Source organism: Schistocerca serialis, chromosome 3, assembly GCF_023864345.2.
Source record: "Schistocerca serialis cubense isolate TAMUIC-IGC-003099 chromosome 3, iqSchSeri2.2, whole genome shotgun sequence".
In the NCBI taxonomy this organism is placed as follows: domain Eukaryota; kingdom Metazoa; phylum Arthropoda; class Insecta; order Orthoptera; family Acrididae; genus Schistocerca; species Schistocerca serialis.
Genome location: NC_064640.1, coordinates 408,005,671 through 408,031,091, shown reverse-complemented (window position 1 = coordinate 408,031,091; position 25,421 = coordinate 408,005,671). Strand labels below are relative to the sequence as shown.

Sequence of the window (25,421 nt, the reverse complement as noted above, 5' to 3'; positions counted from 1 at the left end):
TAACATGCTCCCCATTGCGGAGTAGCTATTAGCCACCACAAGAAACTCCCTGTCTGGCCACAACTCTTCTACAACAGTCCTAACGAACAATTTATTCTCATCCTCTTCCTCAAAACCCTAACTGTTACCTGTGCCACTATCTGTAGCCAACCACATCATCCCATTCCATACAACTTCCTCACCCACATAGACCATACCTTTTCAACCTATATTATTGCCACTGACAGTAACATCTATATCCTGTCATGTGCTGGACTCCAGTGATGGCATTGGTTTACTGACTCCCTCCATAGTGATACAGTACCTTTCCTACTGCATACTCACCTTGAAAGTATTTCCACTCCTGATGTTATCTTTCCCTCTCCTAATCTACTCGGGCGCATTACTGCAACAGTACTTGACCCCATCAGAAGCTACCATCTCCCTGTCCTACACACTGTCCTCTACACTTCAAACACTGCCTGTGCACCCACTCCTCCTGCCTCTCCCAAACACATCTGGGACTAGTCCTGTACCTCCTAAACACAACCTTCTGAAATTCCTTCACCGAAGAAGATGAAGTAAATATTCCAGAATTCAAATCAAGAACAGCTGCCAGCATGAGTAATGTAGAAGTAGATATCCTCAGAGTAGTGAAATAACTTAAATCACTCAATAAAAGCGAGTCTTCTGGTCCAGACTATATACCAGTTAGGTTCCTTTCAGAATATGCTGATACAATAGCTCCAAACTTAACAATCATATTCATATACAACCATTTGCTCAACAAAAGATCCTTACCCAAAGACTGGAAAGTTGCACAGGTCACACCAATATTTCAGAAAGGTAATAGGAGCAATCCATTAAATTACAGGCCCATATCATTAATGTTGATATGCAGCAGGATTTTGGAACATATATTGTGTTCAAAAATATGAATTACCTCAAAGAAAATGGTCTATTGACACACAGTCAAACTGGATTTAGAAAATATCGTTCTTGTTCAACACAGTATGCTGATGACTCTGCCTTCCTCACCCTCTACCCTACCCTCCAGAAATCTCATAGATCCCTCTTGCCCATCTCATTCAGTTCATCTCCTGGTGCAACCAATGGCTCTTCAAAATCAAACCTACCAAAACCCAGGCAATAATTACACAGGCCAATGAAAAATTTTTTTTGAAAAACTTTATTTACTTTGATAGCTGATCTTTATGGATTTTTATGAGTTGAATCCAAATCTAGCCTTAGTTTTTTTTTGTATCATCCATAGTTTTCGAGCAGTATGCTTTTTATGATATGGTATAAAAATCCTATGCTACACGGTAAACGGGGAAATTAATGAAATGATTTGTTACAACATAAGCATGGTTTGTATTTACAGTAAGCTACTTAAATCAATGATATGTGTTAATAGAGGTTTCACTTGTCAGCTGGAATTGGTTTGTATTTTCTTTCTATTTTTTCTTTGAAGCTTCTTGTGTAGCTTTTTCTATGATGAGTCGCTTGCTGAACTTCTCGTTGAAGTGACCAACAGTAGTCTCCCATCATGTTGGTGTTCCAGTGGCCTCGGTAGCGTTTTTCCATCACTAGTTTTGGATGAATTCCCCATTGACGCGCAAGTTGCCAAAGTGGCATCAAATCGAAAGACTTGCACCAGGCAAACGGTCTGCCCGATGGGAGGCCCTAGTCGCACAACATATTTTTTTAATATTTTTTATTTATTTATTTATTTTTTTGGATGAATCTATAAACAGCCTCCAGTCTTACTTTTTGTATTCAATACCAAACTCATTCATCAGACTGGGAATGTCTGAGCAGTACACTAAATCACCTTCTTGTTGGAAAAACTTGGAAAATTGCTTCTCTCACTTTCTATTCATGTATATGCTGTTTCCAACTGCCAATAAGTTCCTTTCTTTTAATCAAGAGCCAAGCAATTCAGCTTTTTCTTTCGTTAAGCCCAGATCCCTAACCAAATTGTTAAGCTCGATCTGAGTAAACAGTTTAGGCTCTAGACTTTCTGTATTACAATGAAATTCATCATCATCTGGTTCATCTAAATCACATTGTACATCAGAAAATACTTCTGTTGGAATAGAATTTAAATTATCTTGTGGTTCAGGAACCGGCAAATCTACACCATGCCCTACTTGTTAGATGGCGGACAGAAGGTTAGGGTAGCTTATTATCTTCTTGTTTTTCGAAGTATGATTGGTAATATCAACACTGCAAAAGTAGCAACCATTGGAATGATTTCTTGGCTCCCTCCATATCATAGGAACAGCAAATCTAAAGGCTTTTTTCTCCTTTTTGGACAATTTTCTCATTCAACACGCACATAACATACTTAATGTGGCACCCAAGATTTATCTTGATCACCAAGTTTAGATTCAAAGTATGATAGATAAACCTTTTTCACAAAGTCTGTAATGTTTCTTTGGTGTTTTTTAATCACAGCTTCACTACAAATATAAAAAAAAACTGTCACCAGAGTTTTTACAACCACAGTTAGACATTGTACTGAGCACATGTACAGGAAATGGGAAAGTGTGGTTAGGTTGACAGTAAACAAAACACCATCTGTTAACAAAAATTATAGAATTGACCTTTTTTGCCAGCAAATGTTTTTCAGCAGTGCTACCAATGTCATCTACATTCATTACACCTCCTTTTTCAATTATTTTAGCTATATAAAAGCTGTTAAATTCTTTAAAAAATCGCTTAATTTAATAAATTTAACTGTAAAATGTGAAGAAATGGTGGGTGATACAGTTTTTTAAGTATCATATTTGGATTTTCCACACTGAAAATCTTAAGAATAAGGTATTTTCAGAAAAATGTTTTTTCCATCGTTGACCTGTGTTACAGGCTGAACTACCCACAGCTTCTCCACTCATGACTTTCACTTTATCAGTCATGACCATCCTATCCAAACACTGAAATACTTTGGATTAACACTTGATCACCAATTAACATGGAAGTCTCATCTAATAACCATTCAACAGAAAGTCCTCAATAGACTAAAACATACAAAAAATTACTAACCGGCCGAACATGGGGATTGCACCCTTCCACAATCCTCCACACCTTTAAAGCTCTAATCTGACCTATTCTCTGCTATGCCCATGTGGCATGGATTTCCACTCCTCCCTCCTTTTATCATGCCAAAGAGGTCCTCGAATGCCACATATTCTGTATAGTCTTTCAGATCATTACCTTCCCCCACCTACATCCTCTAACAACGTACAAAATTCCCCACCCTACTCTTCCATCTTGAACACCTGTGAATATCCTACTTTACCCATAAACTCAGCACTACCCACCCTCTAGTTTCCCCCAGAGCTGCTCACTGATTCTTGTACTCTGCTCTGCCTCTACCACAACATTCCACCAATACTACACCTCCACACCCTCTACATCCCCTTCCACTGAAATTTTAATCACCTTCTCCTACACAACCATGAAGTACACCTTGGTATATACCCATCCTACCAGGTCTAGGACCCTACCACCTTCCCCTTGTCAGGACACCCTTCCCCTCCAGCCTTCTGTCTGTTTTTATATATTCATGTATGACACTCATTTTCTGTTGATCCGTGTTTATATTTTAATTACTTACCAAATTATCCATTTGTATCCTAACTTATGCAGTTGACACTCTGCTCTTTTACTGTACAAAATGCTTATTTTTGTCCACCATGATGTCCAGCTTTTATATTGTGTTTTTAAAATTTTACTTTCATGTGGCTGAAGAACAGCAAATTGTATTTGCTGATAGCCCACCCATTGCCCGTATGGGGTGGGGGTGGAGGGTGGTGGGCATGATATAACAATAAAGAAAAAAAAAATTCAAGTGACCTAACATGGAAACCCCCCCATGAACCATGGACCTTGCCGTTGGTGGGGAGGCTTGCATGCCTCAGCGATACAGATGGCCGTACTGTAGGTGCAACCGCAATGGAGGGGTATCTGTTGAGAGGCCAGACAAACATGTGGTTCCTGAAGAGGGGCAACAGCCTTTTCAGTAGTTGCAGGGGCAACAGTCTGGATGATTGACTGATCTGGCCTTGTAACATTAACCAAAACGGCCTTGCTGTGCTGGTACTGCGAACGGCTGAAAGCAAGGGGAAACTACAGCCGTAATTTTTCCCGAGGACATGCAGCTTTACTGTATGATTAAATGATGATGGCGTCCTCTCGGGTAAAATATTCTGGAGGTAAAATAGTCCCCCATTCGGATCTCCGGGCGGGGACTACTCAAGAGGACGTCGTTATCAGGAGAAAGAAAACTGGCGTTCTACGGATTGGAGCTTGGAATGTCAGATCCCTTAATCGGGCAGGTAGATTAGAAAATCTAAAAAGGGAAATGGATAGGTTAAAGTTAGATATAGTGGGAATTAGTGAAGTTCGGTGGCAGCAGGAACAAGATTTTTGGTCAGGTGATTACAGGGTTATAAATACAAAATCAAATAGGGGTAATGCAGGAGTAGGTTTAATAATGAATAAAAAAATAGGAGTGCGGGTTACCTACTACAAACAGCATAGTGAAAGCATTATTGTGACCAAGATAGACACAAAGCCCATGCCTACTACAGTAGTACAAGTTTATATGCCAACTAGCTCTGCAGATGATGAAGAAATTGATGAAATGTATGACGAGATAAAAGAAATTATTCAGATAGTGAAGGGAGACGAAAATTTAATAGTCATGGGTGACTGGAATTTGTCAGTAGGAAAAGGGAGAGAAGGAAACATAGTAGGTGAATATGGATTGGGGGGAAGAAATGAAAGAGAAAGCCGCCTAGTAGAATTTTGCACAGAGCATAAGTTAATCATAGCTAACACTTGGTTCAAGAATCATAAAAGAAGGTCGTATACCTGGAAGAATCCTGGAGATACTAAAAGGTATCAGATAGATTATATAATGGTAAGACAGAGATTTAGGAACCAGGTTTTAAATTGTAAGACATTTCCAGGGGCAGATGCGGATTCTGACCACAATCTATTGGTTATGAACTGCAGATTGAAACTGAAGAAACTGCAAAAAGATGAGAATTTAAGGAGATGGGACCTGGATAAACTGAAAGAACCAGAAGTTGTAGAGAGTTTCAGGGAGAGCATAAGGGAACAATTGACAGGAATGGGGGAAAGAAATACAGTAGAAGAAGAATGGGTAGCTCTGAGGGATGAAGGCAGCAGAGGATCAAGTAGGTAAAAAGACGAGGGCTAATAGAAATCTTTGGGTAACAGAAGAAATACTGAATTTCATTGATGAAAGGAGAAAATATAAAAATGCAGTAAATGAAGCAGGCAAAAAGGAATACAAACGTCTCAAAAATGAGATCGACAGGAAGTGCAAAATGGCTAATCAGGGATGGCTAGAGGACAAATGTAAGGATGTAGAAGCCTGTCTCACTAGGGGTAAGATAGATACTGCCTACAGGAAAATTAAAGAGACCTTTGGAGAGAAGAGAACCACTTGTATGAATATCAAGAGCTCAGATGGCAACCCAGTGCTAAGCAAAGAAGGGAAGGCAGAAAGGTGGAAGGAGTATATAGAGGGTTTATACAAGGGCGATGTACTTGAGGACAATATTATGGAAATGGAAGAGGATGTAGATGAAGACGAAATGGGAGATAAGATACTGCGTGAAGAGTTTGACAGAGCACTGAAAGACCTGAGTCGAAACAAGGCCCCGGGAGTAGACAAAATTCCATTAGAACTACTGATGGCCTTGGGATAGCCAGTCATGACAAAACTCTACCATCTGGTGAGCAAGATGTATGAGACAGGCAAAATACCCTCAGACTTCAAGAAGAATATAATAATTCCAATCCCAAAGAAAGCAGGTGTTGACAGATGTGAAAATTACCGAACTATCAGTTTAATAAGTCACAGTTGCAAAATACTAACGTGAATTCTTTACAGACGAATGGAAAAACTGGTAGAAGCGGACCTCGGGGAAGATCAGTTTGGATTCCGTAGAAATGTTGGCACACGTGAGGCAATACTAACCTTACGACTTATCTTAGAAGAAAGATTAAGAAAAGGCAAACCTACGTTTCTAGCATTTGTAGACTTAGAGAAAGCTTTTGACAATGTTAACTGGAATACTCTCTTTCAAATTCTGAAGGTGGCAGGGGTAAAATACAGGGAGCAGAAGGCTATTTACAATTTGTACAGAAACCAGATGGCAGTTATAAGAGTCGAGGGGCATGAAAGGGAAGCAGTGGTTGGGAAAGGAGTGAGACAGGGTTGTAGCCTCTCCCCGATGTTATTCAATCTGTATATTGAGCAAGCAGTAAAGGAAACAAAAGAAAAATTTGGAGTAGGTATTAAAATTCATGGAGAAGAAGTAAAAACTTTGAGGTTTGCCAATGACATTGTAATTCTATCAGAGACAGCAAAGGACTTGGAAGAGCAGTAGAATGGAATGGACAGTGTCTTGAAAGGAGGATATAAGATGAACATCAACAAAAGCAAAATGAGGATAATGGAATGTAGTCAAATTAAATCTGGTGATGCTGAGGGAATTAGATTAGGAAATGAGACACTTAAAGTAGTAAAGGAGTTTTGCTATTTAGGGAGTAAAATAACTGATGATGGTCGAAGTAGCGAGGATATAAAATGTAGACTGGCAATGGCAAGGAAATCGTTTCTGAAGAAGAGAAATTTGTTAACATCGAGTATAGATTTAAGTGTCAGGAAGTCGTTTCTGAAAGTATTTGTATGGAGTGTAGCCATGTACGGAAGTGAAACATGGACGATAACTAGTTTGGACAAGAAGAGAATAGAAACTTTCGAAATGTGGTGCTGAAGATAAGGTGGGTAGATCACATAACTAATGAGGAGGTACTGAATAGGATTGGGGAGAAGAGAAGTTTGTGGCACAACTTGACTAGAAGAAGGGATCCTTTGATAGGACATGTTTTGAGGCATCAAGGGAACACAAATTTAGCATTGGAGGGCAGCGTGGAGGGTAAAAATCGTAGAGGGAGACCAATAGATGAATACACTAAGCAGATTCAGAAGGATGTAGGTTGCAGTAGGTACTGGGAGATGAAGAAGCTTGCACATGATAGAGTAGCATGGAGAGCTGCATCAAACCAGTCTCAGGACTGAAGACCACAACAACAACATGGAAACCTCACCTACTAACCATCCAACATAAAGCCCACCACAGACTAGAACTACTGACTGACCAGACTTGGGGATTGCACCCATTCACTGTCTTTCATATGTATAAAACCTTGATCAGACCCATCCTTTGCAATGTGAATTTTGTGTGGATCTATACCCCCGACACAAGTTCTTTAAGTCCTGTCAGATCCTCAAACACCATGCACTCTGCCTCACTTTCAACATCTTTTTCCTTTCCTCACAAGGATCCTTTACCAACTCATCAAATTGCCACCTCTCCTTACTCACATTGAACACCTCTGAACACTCTACAGCATCCACAAACACAACTCCAATAATCCTGTTGTTTCCACCCTACTGTCCAATCCTCGTATGCTGCCATGCCTTTACCAACACATTTCATGAACCCTACACCTACACACCCTCCACATACTCTTCCAAAAAAACTTCAATTATCTTCCCCTTCCAGGTCATGAACCCTGCCTTACATTTATCCATCTTGCCAACTGAAAGTCCACTCCACCCATTGCACCTCATCAGGGCTTCCCACTCCACACATTTTCCTCCCCCCCTTTTCCCCATCTGTCCTTCTGAGACCCCTTTTTCCGAAAACTATTAGTGTCACCTATTGCCCCTTCTACTGCAACCTCTCTTCTGTCTCAACAGTCACTCCTGCCCCATCTTTGCTATACATCAATCGTCCATCCTTATACCACCACATTCCTTCCTTCCTCACCAGCCAACCTTCCCCCTTCAACAACAGACTCCTATCCCAGGACTGGTCCTTCTAGTTCTTAGTGACAGGAAGGTGGTTCTTTTAAATATCAATGTTTCGGCATCAAGTTTTAAATGTGCACTTCTTATGTTTTGTTTTATCATTTATTATTGCTGTTTTTATGTACCAGTCCCAGACGTCATATCCCTCATAAACAAACATAGACAGACGTTGACTGTGGATATTGTATCACTGACACAGTCCCTTTGACTGTTCAGAGATGTCACTAAACCCACCCAAAGATGTAAACAATCATGCATGAGCAGCACCTATTAGATGGAGGGGGTACGACAGCCGATCAGTTCCTGTCATTCCACCAGAAAGGAGGTACACAGCCTGTGTTGTTTGTTGTTCAACCATGGCTAGATGGTCAATACTGTGGTGGATCCCATACACATTATTACTTTGTGCCAGGAAAAGCTCTCAACAAGGGAAGTGTCCAGGCATCTCAGAGTGAACCAAAACAATGTTGTTCAGATATGGAGGAGATAAAGAGAGACAAGAACTCTCAATGACATGCCTCGCTCAGGATGCCCAAGGGCTACTACTGCAGTGGATGACCGCTAGCTATGGATTATGGCTTGGAGGAAGCCTGACAGCAATGCCACCTTGTTGAATAATGCTTTTCGTGCAGCCACAGGACATCAAGTTACAACTCAAACTGAATGCAATAGGCTGCATGATGCGCAACTTTACTCCTGATGTCCATGGTGAGGTCCATCTTTGCAACCACAAAACCATGCATTGCAGCCAGCCGTGGTGGCCATGCGGTTCTAGGTGCTTCAGTCCGGAACCACGTGTTTACTATGGTCGCAGGTTCAAATCCTGCCTTGGGCATGGATGTGTGTGATGTCCTTAGGTTAGTTAAGTTTAAGTAGTTCTAAGGTTAGGGGACTGATGACCTCAGGTGTTAAGTCCCATAGTGCTTAGAGCCATCTGAACCATGCAGCACAGTACAGATGGGCCCAACAACATGCCAAATGGACCGCTCAGGATTGGCATCACATTCTCTTCACTGATGAGTGTTGCACATGCCTTCAATCAGACAATCATTGGAGATGTGTTTGGAGGCAATCTGGTCAGGCTGAATGCCTTCAACACACTGTCCAGTGAGTGCAGTAAGGTGGAGGTTCCCTGCTGTTTTGGGGTGGCATTATATGGGTCCGACGTATGCTACTGGTGGTCATGGAAGGCACCGTAATGGCTGTACGATATGTACGTGCCATTGTCCGACCATAGGGCAACCATATCAGCAGCATATTGGCAAGGAATTCGTGTTCATGGATGACAATTCGCACCCCAATCTTGCACATCTTGTGAATGACTTCCTTCAGGATAACATCACTCGAGTAGAGTGGCCAACATGTTCTCCTGACAAGAACCCTATCAAACATGCCTGGGATAGATTGAAAAGGGCTGTTTATGGACATGTTTCACGAACCACTCTGAGGGATGTATGCCAAATCGCCATTGAGGAGTGGGACAATCTGGACCAACAGTGCCCTGATGAACTTGTGGATAGTATGCCATGATGAATACAGCCTTGCAGCAATGTAAGAGGACGTGCTACAGGGTATTAGAGGTGCCGGTGTTTACAGCAGTCTGGACCACCACCTCTGAAGGTCTCGCTGTATGGTGGCACAACATGGGAATGTGTGGTTTTCATGAGCAATAAAAAGGGCAGAAATGATGTTTATGTTGATCTCTATTCCAGTTTTCTGTATAGCTTCCAGAACTCTTGGAAACGAGGTGATGCAAAACTTTTTTATGATGTGTGTATTTAAAAATCTCCATTCTATTTTTCAGCTCTAAAAAGTTTTAAATTCATTCTAAATATCTCCCCTATTTATTTCTTGTTTCTTTTAAATCTCTTTAATTTCTATTGTTAATCTGCTGAAGAGTGGTTTGCCTGTACTGCTGATGGCTTCCCCTCTCCCCCTCCAACGAACCCTTCACCCAAATGAGGTGCAGTGGGGTAAAATAACAATAAAGAAAAAAAGGAGGGAAAAAAGAATTGAATGACAAATTTGGGAAAAAACGTCATCTTATAACTGGGTAAATATTCCCAGAATGAGATTTTCACTCTGCAGCAGTGTGTGTGCTGATATGAAACTTCCCGGCAGATTGAGACCGTGTGTGCCAGACCGAAACTTGAATTCAGGACCTTTGCCTTTCACAGGCAAGTGCTCTACCAAAGGTCCCAAGTTCAAGTCTCAGTCTGGCACACAGTTTTAATCTGCCAGAAAGTTTCATGGTAAATATTAAAGAAGAATTTGTTGTGTTGTGGACTTCCCTGCAGACTGGCTTGACATGGGTCTCCTCATTATCTTTTGCTGTGCAAGCCTCACCATATCCACCTAAGAACTGCAATTTACATCCATTTGAACCTGGTCTCTCTCTACAATTTTTAACCCTCTGTCCCTCCCCCAACCTTTCCCCATTCTTCTCTCCATTACCTAATTGACTATTCCTTGAGTCCTTGATACCTCATGATGTGTTCTATTGACCAACCCCTTCATTCTGTCAAATTGTGCCATAAATTTAGTGCCTCTCCAATTCAGATCAGTACCTTTTCAATAGTTATGAAATCTACCCATCTAATCTTCAGATGGAGCTTTTGGCCTTAGTTTACTAAGTGAAGGACATGGGACTTTGGCTGGTAGCTGTGGCCTTTGTTCAGTACATACTCAGCACATGTGGAGTCAGAAATCTGCAATATCAAGTTGCTATCATGTTGCAGAATTCTGAAACAACATTTGCTGTGCATGTACTGAGTGGGAGCCACAACTGCCATCCAGAGTCCCATGTCCACTTAGCATACAAAGGCCAAAAACTTCATTACTTCCCACACTGTCTGTTCCTTCATATTCCTACATTTCCCTTCTTCATTGAGTTCTTTTATTTTGTTGCAACTCGCTGTGTAATCAATATAGTCTGTAGCTACAGTTGTTAAGCCTTTCTTTTAACTGGTGCATTTTATTATTTTCCATGTTTAATACCTTTTGAAGTTGTCTCATCAAGTATGTTTTTTATTTTACTTGATTCATTTATTTAATGCAAGCTGTTACATAGGCAAAGTTTTGAGTATAGTGTTCATGTTTTTCCAGTTTGCCCCTTTTATGTTTGTATACTGTTCAATTTTCTACTTTTTAAAATGCAGTACTACCACACTCTCAAAGACGGCATTTACTGTATGTTCCCTCACTCCCCAGTTTTCCTGAATTAATTCATTTCTGCTTATCTTATTGATACTGCTTAAGTTCTTCACATATTCTGTGGTTACATTGATAATTCTTTGTTTTAATTTGTTTGTGTATCACTTTCCATGTTCTCTACCTCCTGAAGTAGTCTTGTCTAGTACTAATTTTATTGGTTTTGTTTATTAGTATAAACTATTGTAGGTTTGCTGTTTCAGTTTTCTGTTAAAGCTTTTTCCTGTTTACTCCATTTATATTTATTTACTGTTCAAGTTTTCACTTTTTACTTTGCATTCCTACCACTCTGTCAAAGATGTTATTTATTGTACATTTCGGCTTCAGTCTAGATGTGTAACTTCTTTTTGCAGTGTTGTTTACAAATATTGTAATTACTTTGGCAAATATAGTCAGTAAATGTCTCAAGATGGCCTTGTAAGGCAAAAACCAGTTAATACAACAAAGTAATACTATAGAACAAAAGTAAAATAATGCTTTTCATTTATTATAATGTTGTTTTACTGACAAAAGATTCAGTTTGGATGATAAATATATTCTATTCACATTCATAAATTTTCTGTTGTGTATTCCTCACATAAAAGCCTCAGAATCTGGTGGGCTATAGTGTAGTACTTTGATATATATATGTAGTTAATTGCCATCAGCTATCTAATCTTGTTCAAAGATTTTTACATGCTCACTTGATTAAACTGCTGACAAAGAAATTTTGCTGTTTGTATTAAATTATCTCAATTTTTGTGGTACTGTTGTATCTTAAGAAGATTATATTATTTTTACAGGTTTATTAGAGCAGATGATGATGCACTTATTATTAGACAAGTGAGCCTTGATGATTCTGGAACATATACCTGCACAGCCATCAATTCTGTAGGTTCAGCTGATAGACATATGGTAGTGAATGTGCAAGGTATGTTCTCACCATGATATAGTACCCAGACAGAACATTTCCATGAGTTGTATATTCATATGTGTATTAGTGTTGGTTTAGCTAGGAATGTCAAAGAAAAGTATTTATGTAATTGCATTGTGAAGATGAAGCACCCACATTTATTTAGACATTAATGTCTTTTTGTGATTCATTTTTTTTAAGTTATTGTAAATAGTGTATATAGTGTGCTTTGTTTAGACATGATCAGTCTGTTCACATTCTAGATATCCCTAAACTTTTTCATTATAGCTAATTGCATTCTATTTACTTATGAGTAGTTAGAAACATTGATTTAGCTCCTTCTTTCATTTCTCCACAACTCCTTAACTACCCAACTGCTGGAAATTGCTTATTGATTTTCTCAACTGTTTTGGTTTGCTGTGGAAACTATTTAGACCACTCATGTTGTTTGTTTGTATTCCAGTTTTATTAGAGGGTATTATTGTGTTTGACTATGTGATATGCAGCAGCAGTCAATACATTGGAGTTGTGTATATTAGGAAAAGATTTTAAATCAATAATTTTTACAAGGTTTTGACATTTTGCATATAACCCTCCTCTTCATTCACTCTTGCATCTCTCCAGAATATCTTCTCATTTTCTATTGTACTCCATTCACCTGTTTTTGCCAGTCATTGCCTAATGCTCCCTCCAAAACTCTCTCTACAACCACTGGTTCTTACATGTGTGCTACCAATCAAAGTGTTAGTTAGTTAGTTTAATTTCCATGGCTCATTTTGCACTATGAATCATAATGATGTGGATGGAAACATTTTACACTCAAACACAAATTAATTTGTAATATGGGTACATACTGAACATTTATAACTTGATTTAAAATTTGTTATGTATTTCTTTAAACATACAGATGTGAGTTAGTAATTACTACCCATCACCCTTTATAATGATAGACACTTTTCTATGGAATAGAAGAGCTGTCAGTGTGAAACTTTGTTGTCTGTCAGACATTTTACGTTGGTGGGTAAGTGATCAAAAATTTTAGTTGCACCATTTTTGTGCTAAAGAGACCTTCTGGTATTGTAGTTATGTTCATCATTGTTTCTTTGGAACTACAGTGGATTATTTACAACAAACTTAATGGGGAAATAAATATAGTTTAAAGCAGTGGTCAGAATGTACAACTCCTTAAATAGATGCCTGCAAATTGATCATGAGTGAGCACAACATATTATTCTTGCAGCTCGTTTTTGATCTATGAAGACTTTCTATGACATTATTAAATGAAAATATGCAGACTATGCCATCTTACTTGTTTGTCTCTCCCCAAGATTTGTGATAATTGTAAGTGCATATGTAACCAAGCTAAGTTGTTAAGCTCCCACCTTATTTATTATTTCCTTATTTCCTCACCATGTGTTACACATATCATTGATGATATATGTAAAAAAACTGACAGTGAAACCCTTCACAGAAAACTAGTCAGTCATACTTTTAAGAACATCGTTTCCCATTCCTTCTGCATCTGTACATGTGCTTGGATTGATTGCAATCTACATCTACATCCATACTCTGCAAGCCACCTGACGGTGTGTGGCAGAGGGTACCTTGAGTACCTCTATCAGTTCTCCCTTCTATTCCAGTCTCGTATTGTTCGTGGAAAGAAGGATTGTCGGTATGCCTCTGTGTGGGCTCTAATCTCTCTGATTTTATCCTCATGGTCTCTTTGCGAGATATACATAGGAGGGAGCAATATACTGCTTGACTCCTCGGTGAAGGTATGTTCTCGAAACTTCAACAAAAGCCTGTACCGAGCTACCGAGCGTCTCTCCTGCAGAGTCTTCCACTGGAGTTTATCTATCATTTCCGTAACGCTTTTGCGATTACTAAATGATCCTGTAATGAAGCGCGCTGCTCTCCGTTGGATCTTCTCTATCTCTTCTATCAGCCCTATCTGGTACGGATCCCACACTGCTGAGCAGTATTCAAGCAGTGGGCGAACAAGCGTACTGTAACCTACTTTCTTTGTTTTTGGATTGCATTTCCTTAGGATTCTTCCAATGAATCTCAGTCTGGCATCTGCTTTACCGACGATCAACTTTATATGATCATTCCATTTTAAATCACTCCTAATGTGTACTCCCAGATAATTTATGGAATTAACTGCTTCCAGTTGCTGACCTGATATATTGTAGCTAAATGATAAAGGAGCTTTCTTTCTATGTATTCGCAGCACATTACACTTGTCTACATTGAGATTCAATTGCCATTCTCGGCACCAAGCGTCAATTCACTGCAGATCCTCCTGCATTCCAGTACAATTTTCCATCATTGCAACCTCTCGATATACCACAGCATCATCTGCAAAAAGCCTCAGTGAACTTCCGATGCCATCCACAAAGTCATTTATGTATATATGTCATCTGCAAAAAGAAGCAGCTCTGCTTGCTGTATATTAGACAGAATACCATTTAAATACACACTGATCTGCCAGGACAGTATGTCCACCAACCTACTATTGATGTAAACCTGTCCAGGTGACAGCAGCATTTTAGTTTGAATTTCTTTGATTATTATATAGCAGTGATCTACACAAGTACTCAATATGTGTGTTTTGTTTGTGTTTGAGAGTCAGTTATTTTTATAAAATTTCAGTCTGTAGGAGTGAGATGTCACTAATACAAATGTATATTTTCAGGAGAAATCCCTGTCTTCAAATATCATGACTAAATGCAAACTTTTTTCAGTGAAGCCTGTTATAGATGATGCAGGAGAACATCGAGCAGTTGTTTCACTTGGACAAGTTGCAGAGTTGCCTTGTAAAATAAGAATGGGGATACCATCACCAAACATGACTTGGTATAAAGATGGTGAAATACTGGATGAGGAACAGATGTTACAGGAAGGTATCACACTGCATTCAAATGGTTCTCTTATAATACCATATGTCAGCCATGAACATGAAGGAGCATATGAATGCGAAGCACAAAATCCAGCAGGATTTTCAACAAAAAGCATTTTGGTTACAATTATCGGTGAGTAGATATTTCACATCTCCATATTAAATTTAACTTGCATCGTCAACATAAATTTATGTGGTGAAAAGTGAGAACTCTTAGTAGTATAGGCATATTAATAAAGGTAACTGATTTTTTTGTTTGTATTTTCAATAAAATTATTGTCAGCTAGTTCAAGTGAAATCTGTATCAATTTTTTTTTTGTTGGTTTATAGAACCTCCCAGATTCAAGTCTGTTGCTCCACTAGAACTAAAGGTGGCCTTGGGAGACGAGGTTGTTCTTCCATGTGAACCTACAGGTGATCCAAAACCATTGATATCATGGAAGAAAGACCGAATGCCTTTGCAGCAGAGTGAAGACGTGTGAGTGTGCTTTATATGATAATTGAGAATGAGCTCATCCATCACTAAGATTAGTACATCTTAAAATGGAAATGATATATTTATATGCCAGCCTGAATAAGTGCAATTACACAAGCACTATCCCATCTAAAAATTACAGATATTTTCTTTGCAAAGTTTATGAAGACTCATGAGTTTCATGCTTGAATTTAATAATTTTGACAACAGAACTTGATTTGAATGGTGTATAGTGAATAAAGAGATGGAACAGCCATTCACACTTAGCATCTTTAAAAGATTGCTAATTATTATTTATAGGCTGTTAAAATTTTTAATAGCCAGTTCATAATTACAAACTAAACCATGCATATTGAAAGACCAAACAAAGCCCTGCTGAGTACCGATACCAAAGATGTACTACACAGATTTCAACTTTCTCCTCTCAAATTATCAAAATAAAGAGTCTCCTAAATGAAGTAATATGTTAATTTACAGAATAGACCAATTGAAATTTATTCCTACTTGAAGAATAATATCAATGCTAACATGTATATTGTATTGTTAATTCATAAATTTTGACCTACAGTTTAAATATGTTCATATTAAGCCACTTTATTGAGAAAATAACATGTCTGGTGTGAGTAATTACTGTCCAGTTTTGTGATTAATATTGTTTCTCAAAATATTTGGAGACAAAAACAGCTCAGATAATTATACAACTTATTCTTTATTTTCTAATACCAACAAAACCAATGTATACACAGTGAAGATATCTGGCTACCTATGTCGCAAACAGATGGCCAGAAAACAGATTTCTTTTCATGTCAGTGACAAGAGAAAATCAGTATAGTGTGAATGATGCAATATTGTTTCTGAAAATAACAGTAATAAGGAATATTATCTCCCGATTATTATACATTTCATATCAAAGATTTTTTTAATGAGAAAAATGGCAACCATAGTGTCAAGAAACTTTGATTGTTCAAAGTATCAGCCACTCTTTCCTGAGATTGTACTTACATCACTTTATTTGATAGGTACTTCCCATAAAAATATTGTAAGCAGAAAGACAGTATTAATAAGCCTTCTGGATAACTCATGACATGAGGATATAATGTAGGAGGAAAATGCAGCTTTATCATAACATGAAACACAGTCATAACTCAGTTGGAACTTTAGCTGCAGATAGTATGGCAAAGTTTTGAACACTGCCTGCATATGGGCTAAAAATATTTATTGCATGAACAGAGTGAGGATGTCTCAGAACAAAATTGGAGCGATATATCATGTTTTGGAAGAAATATCAAGGCATGAAGACAGCACTCAAGATACTGCATGTCTGTAGTGAGAAAATGAAAGTGTTAGTGGTGACCAGCAATATACCAAATATTTAATAACAATTTTCGTTCAGTAGATAGCAGTCTGTATGAAAAACACCATCATCATCAGTAACATCAGTGAATTCATTTGGTGATGTGACCTCTTTAAGTTCCTGTGCCTATCTTGAGCTTCCAGTTGCCAATTCAATCCAGCTGTTTTTCCCAAGTCTCTGTCCCATATGTCTAGTGATCTTCTCCTTGATCTTTTTTGGTAAATTGCTTTTCAATCTAGTACTTTTTATCACTACCTGTCATTTTTTCTTTGAGTGACGTGGTTAACCCACTGCCATTTCAAGGAATATTGGAGCTGATATATTTATAGAACTTTTACCATTTGTCATGCAGTAGCAGTTACTGAGTAAAAGTACAGAAAGTCCATTGAGGGCAATAAGCCACTGAGTTCTTCACAAATTTTAAGTGAAACATGTTGAGTTCAGTTAGTCTGCAAACTAAATCAAATCCAGTTTTTTATGGATTGTCATAAACAAGTGAAATAACAGGACACTTTGCATACAAAAAAAAAAAAAAAGAGAGAGAGAGAGAGTCAGTCACTGATACAACAGAAAGGTCATTATCATTAATGTTAACGGTGAATTACTAGAGATATCATGAAAAACAGGCTGTAGCTTGCTATGTGAAGTGGTCCTCAAGGATGTAGAATATGTCACAAAAATCAAAACACATTATGTTTATTTATAAAAGAAGAGCTATGCTAATAATCCTTCCACTAATCCTAAAAATATGGCTAGGGACTGATGGAATCCCTACCAGACTCTATACAGAATCTGCAGCTGAGCTATCTCCTCCTTTGATAATAATATACCATAGAACTCAAAGTATCAAGGAACTCTGCCCGGTTGTTGGAAAAAAGCAGAAAGGTAACAGAAATGATCCACAAAACTATCATCCAATATTGTTGACATACAACTGTTGTAGAATCTTAGATTATATTCTGAGGTAAAACATAAAGAGTTGTTGAAATCAAACAGTGGAGAACTCATCTCCTCCATGCCAAGCAGTATGAATTCCAAAAACAGTGATCATGTGAAACCCAGATCTCACTTTTCTCACATGACATCCTGAAGGCCGTGAATCAGGACAGTTAAGTGGATGCAGTATTGCTTGACTTCCAAAATGCGTTTGAATAACTTCCATGTGAAATTTGTGATTACATTTTGGATTTTTTTCATGTGGAGAATGCATGTTGTTATCTTGGATAGAGAGTCATTGGTAGATGTAGAAGTTACTTCAGATGCGTCTCATGGAAATTTGTCGGATCCTCACTGTTCATGTTACATTACTAGTTATCTCAGATTTTTTTTTTTTTTTTTCAGTTCTCTATAGTGAAGTTCTGTCTGAAAAAATCTGTGCAAACATTCTGTCAGATCTTGATAAGATTTCAAAGTGGTGCAAGGATTGGCAGCTTGATTTATGTGTTCAGAAACAATGCATGCAATGACAACAGTTCCCATGTGGCACAATTGGAATCAGTCAACTACTGCATATAACAATCTTTTTAATGAAAAAGTCATTCATAGACCCAGTCATAGATAAAGCAGATGCCAGACTTGATTCTGGAAAAATACAATCAATCTATAAAGGAAACTGCTTAGGAGAATAAAGCTGACCCATCTTAAAATAATGCTAAAATGTGCAATAAACTACCCATAGGAGATAAACAGCAACTGATCAGTGTAGTTGAATGGGTACACTTTCTTCAGTGTAGAACTTGATTTGTAATTTACTGGTTTAATGTCAACTAACATAAGCTTGAATAACATTGTGCACTATAGATGATAGTTTATAATTAATACAGAGTACAGCTCAAGTTTCTATGATGTAACTGTTTTTTTGTAAATGAATTCCTTTACTTGTTGCACATTCCTGAAGGTTCACTTTCTTTCATGTATGATTTCAGTTAGTCTTCAACATCACTGGCAGTAATATACAATTCTTTGCATGTTTTCATTTGTAAAGTAACGTTTGGAGACGTAATTCAGCATTTTCACTCTTTCTTTGCTTAGAGATGTTTTCTACCAAAACTACGGTTGGTAGTTTTGGTGCAGTATATAAAGGATGTAGTGAACTGTAGGATTACTTGTAGTATTGGTAGCACTGGTAGGGAAAGAAACATAAATGAATGTTTGAGAGAGGAACAGGGAGCGGACAGCTTTTCTTTTTTTTTTCTTTTTTTTCCCACATGATTAGAACCATACATTTTTTCAGTAATAGTCCATTGTGTATTTTACTCAATCAGAAAATGTAAATTGCACTGCATAAGTAATAAAAATCAACTTCTTCCAGGATCTCTGCACTTTTATGTAGACAAAGCAATTACTTTTGATACAAGTGCAGTTAACATGCACAAACACAAAAGAAATCTATATAATTATGGTTGTCATTATGTACTCCATAGAAAGTTCTTCATCATGATCAAAGGCTTTCATTAATGATTAGTGCAAACATTATTTAGCAATAATGGAAATGTGTTATTTAATTTTGACAAACTGTTGATCTTTTGGCAATCACTTTCTCTACAGCTATATGATATATCTGTAATTTTTTATTTGTTTTGATTACTATATGCCTTTGTTTGATGTTACAATGCAACAATTTTTGAATAAAACCTGAATTAATATCTGACAGTTGCAGTTTTGCTGTAAATACTGCATATTTTTAAGCAGCAGGCTGGAGGATAACTATGTAGAACAAAAATGTTCTGTAGGGTATGCAGCCTTTTGTATATCCTCACTCAGTTTCTAGATGGTTCACTGCTTCCAGTTTGAATGAGAATCTAGTAAGACACTGATCATATACAAAAACAAAGTGATTGAAATGAGGTAACACCCAATAGGAATGTAACACACTTAAAGTACAGGTGATGCAGTTATGATCTTAACTGACCAATGCTACTAGGAAATCTACCACAGTCCATGCTCACTTGCAGTAGTCTACAGTAGCCTACAGTAGTTTTAAACTCTGGCTTTGCTTCATTAATCTAATTTCCTGTGTCTACCACTAACAACATTTACCTATAACAGGCTTTCTTTGGGTTTGAGAGAGGTATTTAATAACATTCTGCTACAGTTGTCATTAAAAGCTACTTGCACTGCTCTCTTGATAGCTAAAGATGATTCATTAAGCATCTCTCTCTCTATCTCTCTCTCTCAAACACACACACACACACACACACACACACACACACACACAGCCAGCCGGGGTGGCCGAGCAGTTCTAGGCACTACACACACACACACACACACACACACACACACACACACACACATGGTGAAAGGAGTTTCAAGCAGATATGATTTCACTTTTTGTTTGGAGGTTAATTTCATAGTCCATTAGATTCTTTACATTACTGAGTAAATAATCAAAGATATTTTGGCTGAGTATCTTTCCTTTCTGTCCCACACTAAGTGCAAGGCAGTGTAAATCACTTCTTCTTTTAGTGTTATGTTCATGATTATTACTGAGAGGTTTTTTAAGATTTGTAAGATGTGGGATCCACTTCATGTTATTCATTTTGTTATGTCCATGTTAGAATTTACACTTATTTATGGAGTTCAAACCACTTTGAAAAGTAAAGTTGAAGCTGTAGTTGCCACTTATGTCAAGAATGAATATAAATATAAAAACATTTAAACACTCTCAGATTTTACATTTTTAAGTGTGTGCTGTAGAAGTACATGGAACTAGAAATTCATGGAAGTTCCTAGTTGTAATCACAATATAGGCCTCTATCTGGTGATTTTATTTAATTTATGAAACAACTAGACACATTATTAAAGTTTTAAATTTATGAATAGAAAGAGGTAATATGAAGTGGACATTTCAATTTAAATGCTTATGGCATTCATATGCTACAACTGTGTTTAAGTCTCTTGTTATTTCATATAATCTAACCCTCCCTAATGTAAGTAACAATAAGAGCTATGTAAACCAGCAATTCTGTATTTTATAACAGTTCTTTAGACACATCAAACTTGCAGTTAAACCAAGAAATTAATAAATGAAAAAGAAACTGCTGACTTAATAAAGCATTTGCAAAATACGGGCAGGACAGATGTACATATCGCACTAGGTCTCAACAAAAAATGTATGTATTGTGTATCATGGCCTACAGCCCCCAATAAAAGCATTTAAAAATGAGTTTAATAAGTTACAAGTTAATTAATGTGTTGGCTAGTGTTAGTGGACAAATGGAGATCAACTGCCACTGCTGCTGAACATAGCAGTTCATTTTTCACAGCAGACATTCACAAGAGTGGCATTTGAAATACTGGATGAAATTGCTTGGTAAATTGCTCATGTGTGGCAGGCATGGAACAAGTGACCAATTAAAAATGATATCCCTAGCAATCCATTACTCATTTGTGGCACTCTAAACTCCTTGTTTGTTTACACACTTGACTGACAGGCACGTTATAGTGTCTGTACTCTAGAGACGATAAAACAGAACTGCTCAACATATTCTGATCATTCTGAAAGTCTTACTCTGTTGTCTGAATAGAGTTTTTTTTTTTTTTTTAGTTCTACTTCTAGTCTAAATACCTTGTTCATTCTATCGGCAGCATTGTCAAGTATAGGTCACATGGCTATGAATGCTGATGAAAGGGCTCTGAAATATGCTGAGCAGGGCCTGTATCCTACATGTTAAAAATCAAATTCCTACAGCTACTGTAATTATCAAACTGGGTGCGAAAACAAAAACAATGTCAGGCGATACCTTAAATCAGAGAAGCTCTATGTTCACCAGCAGAAAAGTGCTGTTGTTTTTCAATAGAAACAGTCATTTGCTGAAAGCTTAAATAGAGCCAAAAGAGAATAATGAGCAGATACCATTTCGAAAAAAACTGTTACAGTTTTTGGAAAAGCAAACATTCCAGTCAAAAAGCTCTTATTATGAACAATAAAAGCTATTTGTTCCCTTTTTATTATTTTTATCTCCAATCACCATTTTTTTTTTACAATTATTTTCAAAGTGCTAAAACTTTGTCTTCAGATGTTTAGTGTGGAAACCTTTTAAATCTGTATGCCTAATAATTAACCAATGTAGATGCTACTTTGGTGAAAAATATATGTTACATTTTTAGGTCCTGAATTACACTATGTGATCAAAGGTATCCAGACACCTGGCTGCAAATGACTTAAAAGTTCATGGTGCCGTCCATCGGTAAAGCTGGAATTCAATATGGTGTTGGCCCACCCTTACCCTTGATGGTAGCTTCCGCCCTCAGAGGCATTCATTTAATCAGATGCTGTAAGGTTCACTCCGCCACAGACTGTGCATTATGAACAGGTGCTTGATCACGTTGAAAGATGCAATCACCATCCCCGAATTGCTCTTCAACAGGGAGAAGCAAGAAGGTGCTTAAAACATCAATGTAGGCCTGTGCTGTTATAGTGCCATGCAAAACAATGAGGGGTGCAAGCCCCCTACATGAAAAACACGAGCACGCCATAACACCACTGACTCCAAATTTTACTGTTGGCACTACACACGCTGGCAGATGATGTTAACTGGGCATTTGTCATGTCCACACCCTGCCATCAGATCACCACGTTGTTTACTGTGATTCATCACTCCACACAACTTTTTTCCACTGTTCAATTGTCCAATGTTTATGCTCCTCAAACCAAGCGAGGCGTCGTTTGACATTTACCGGGATGATGTGTGGCTTATGAGCAGCTGTTTGATCATGAAGTACAAGTTTTCTCACCACCCGCGTAACTGTCATAGGACTTGCAGTGGATGCCGATGCAGTTTAGAATTCCTGTGCGATGGTGTGGAGAGATGTCTGTCTATTACACATTATGACCCTCTTCAACTGTCGGCACTCTCTGTCATTCAACAGACAAGGTCACCTGTATGCTTTTGTGCTGTATGTGTTCCTTTATGTTTCCACTATACTATCACATTGGACACAGTGGACCTGTTTAGGAGTGTGGAAATCTCACATAAAGACGTATGACACAAGTGACACCCAATCACCTGACCAAGTTCAAAGTCTGTGAGTTCCACAGAGTGCCCCATTCTGCTCTCTCACAATGTCTAATGACTACTGAGGTCACTGATATGGAGTGCCTGGCAGCAAGTGGCAGCACAATGCACCTAATATGAAAAACATACGTTTTTGGGGGTATCGAGATACTTTTGATCACATAGTGTATTTTTAATGATATGGTCAAACCCTTTGCCGTACTGAATGCATGCATTTTGTTTTATCTAAGTTTACTGGTAGTACATTTGTAGAGAACCAGTCATTAATGTTCAAGAAAATAGTAATTACATTTCCAGGCGTTGAAGTTTCTCTCTTGGAGTTGATTATAACACTTGCACTGTCTGTAAAGAGGCCTGATTGTGCTTCTTGGATATATGATCACATGATGTTGATCTTTGTGGTACATCTCTAGTGATTATTTTCCCATCTGTAATTGCCATTTCATTATGTAAACTCACGGAGTTTCTTCATGTGACACTGCATCCTTAGGCAGGATGAAAACCAATTGTCAGCAAGATATGTAATACTATAATGTCTGAGCTTATCTATGGGAATAACCATGAACTGCAGACTGAGATGCATTTTGTGAGTGAGAAATATTAACAGTTGGTAATATTTTATCATTTAAAAATTGTATTTCTGTTTAGAAATAACTTTGAAATATGTATTGGGATTGACCAAGTATTTTATTTTGTGTTGGATGTATCACTGGTTTTGTGTATACAATGTTTCCCAGTACCTTTGTGAAGGGTATAAGCAATGAGACTGGGCAGTAATTATTAATATTTTTTACTGCTTTTCTTGTAAAAGGTATGAGAATAGCATAAATTCTTTTGTTAGTTGACAGTTCAGATCAAATACCATATCAATGTTATCTTAAAAACTTTGAAATGCTGTAGTTTGGCATTTGGGATACACTCTCTTTTCCATTACTGTCCACAGTAAAAACCTTTTGAAAGTCTGCAGTGCATATTCATCTGAAACACTCTGTTTTTCTATTTTCCTGTTTCAAAATGAGTGCTTGATCTTTATTACCTATACTCAATCAACCCATTTCTTTTTCCATGGGAAGCTCTCTGTTATAGTTTTGAGTCTGTTGTTTGAAACTGTAACAGTGTTTAGTCATGGATTACAACTAATGATCTACCATTTTATTTCGGTCATGATGCAAGAGTATTTTTACAAATATTACTACTATTGTTGACAACCATAGCAAAAAAATATCAGCAAATAAAGCAGAAAATGATGTTTCTGTGAAAGTTATGTGATGGTTTTACACAATTGAGTTAAAAAATCACAGTACATCTATTTTTGTACTGTTAAAAATCTTTTTACCTCCAGTAGATGTACTGTATCAACAGTAAAAAAGTTGATAATTTAAATGCCTGGATGTATTTCTAAATGAAACTTGAACTGGAGGAAAATGTGTAGTAGACCTGCTAAAATACTGAGGCTCAGCTAACATTTGCCCAATTAATAATTTGCCAATTTTTGTTAATTACTTTAAAGTAATGCAGATATTCACATACACAATAGTAAACACTGTGACAATCTAGCCAAAAAATAAAATGGCTGACAGAAATTAATTGTGCTCTCAAATGCAAATTTGCAAATCTTTCTATTCTTTAGAGCAATTGCCAAGTTGAAATAAGTAGCCAGTTAGAAAACTGACTATTTTTTTCTATAAAATGCTTTGTTGGTTGAAAGCCCATTATGTGGCAGTCTTTTTGTTGTGTCTATGTGTGACTCAGCATTTAAAAATGCATCAGCAGATTTGCTTATATCAGTATTACCAATCAGTTATGCAACAGTTGTTACCTGAAACCATGTTGAACATAAACTTTCATTAATAATACTAAAATAAAATAATGGATGTGTACTTATATGCACTTTTATTTCTTTATCTGATTTGAAGAATCTGCCCAAAAGTTTTGTGAAAGTATTTCTTATACCCCTTCATATTACTAGAACCTTGTCTCCTAACTTAAGTTCTTGGAAAACTGATATGAGCAATAATGGTCATTCACACATACACCATTATGTAATGAATATGCAGAGACAATAGAAAATCTGCCAGACTGTACTCAAACACAGATATGATGTTTATCATAAGTAGTTAGCTTAACCATTAGGCAATTGAGCACACCTGAATGCCTGACTCAAACTTTCATCACTGATGTTTCCACATATTATTTCTGAACACGACTACTGCAGATTCTACCAAATACTCCATGAGTACTGTTGCAAACTATGTGCTGGGAACTAGAGTGGGTGAAGGTGAGAAATAATGCCACATAATTTATCAAATGTTTGATAACATTTTAAAGTAATTTTCAAGTTGTTAGCACTCAACCATACAGTTGAACACAAAGTGCAGTTTTATAATTTAATTTAATGGAATTATTATTTATTTATTTAGATTCCATAGATCTAATACAGTGAGACATTCATATGGATACGGGACGTATCAGATTATTACAAATTATACAAAAGGAACACATAAAAAACCCTCTTGCAAGAAGAGATACAAGATGCGACAATAAAGTAATGAGACTGATGTGGTGGGAAGGGGGGGGGGGGGGGGAAGGTTGCCTACCGTTTTAGTCAAGTTTAGTGTTGTCTCGTTAACATTCCTGGGACTCATCTTCTGTAATATCCTCCAAGACCCTCATC

At 37.4% G+C, this 25,421-nt stretch overlaps 1 protein-coding gene across 1 annotated transcript in view; it reads left to right on the top strand.

Moving 5' to 3' along the window:
• The window catches only part of LOC126470270 (hemicentin-1-like), an 808,493-nt gene that overhangs the window by 345,772 nt on the left and 437,300 nt on the right, over positions 1–25,421 (top strand). The window contains exons 20-22 of the mRNA XM_050098010.1: positions 11,893–12,020; positions 14,747–15,034; positions 15,232–15,379. Coding sequence (XP_049953967.1) covers positions 11,893–12,020; positions 14,747–15,034; positions 15,232–15,379 — 564 coding nt within the window. The remainder of the gene's footprint in view (positions 1–11,892; positions 12,021–14,746; positions 15,035–15,231; positions 15,380–25,421) is intronic.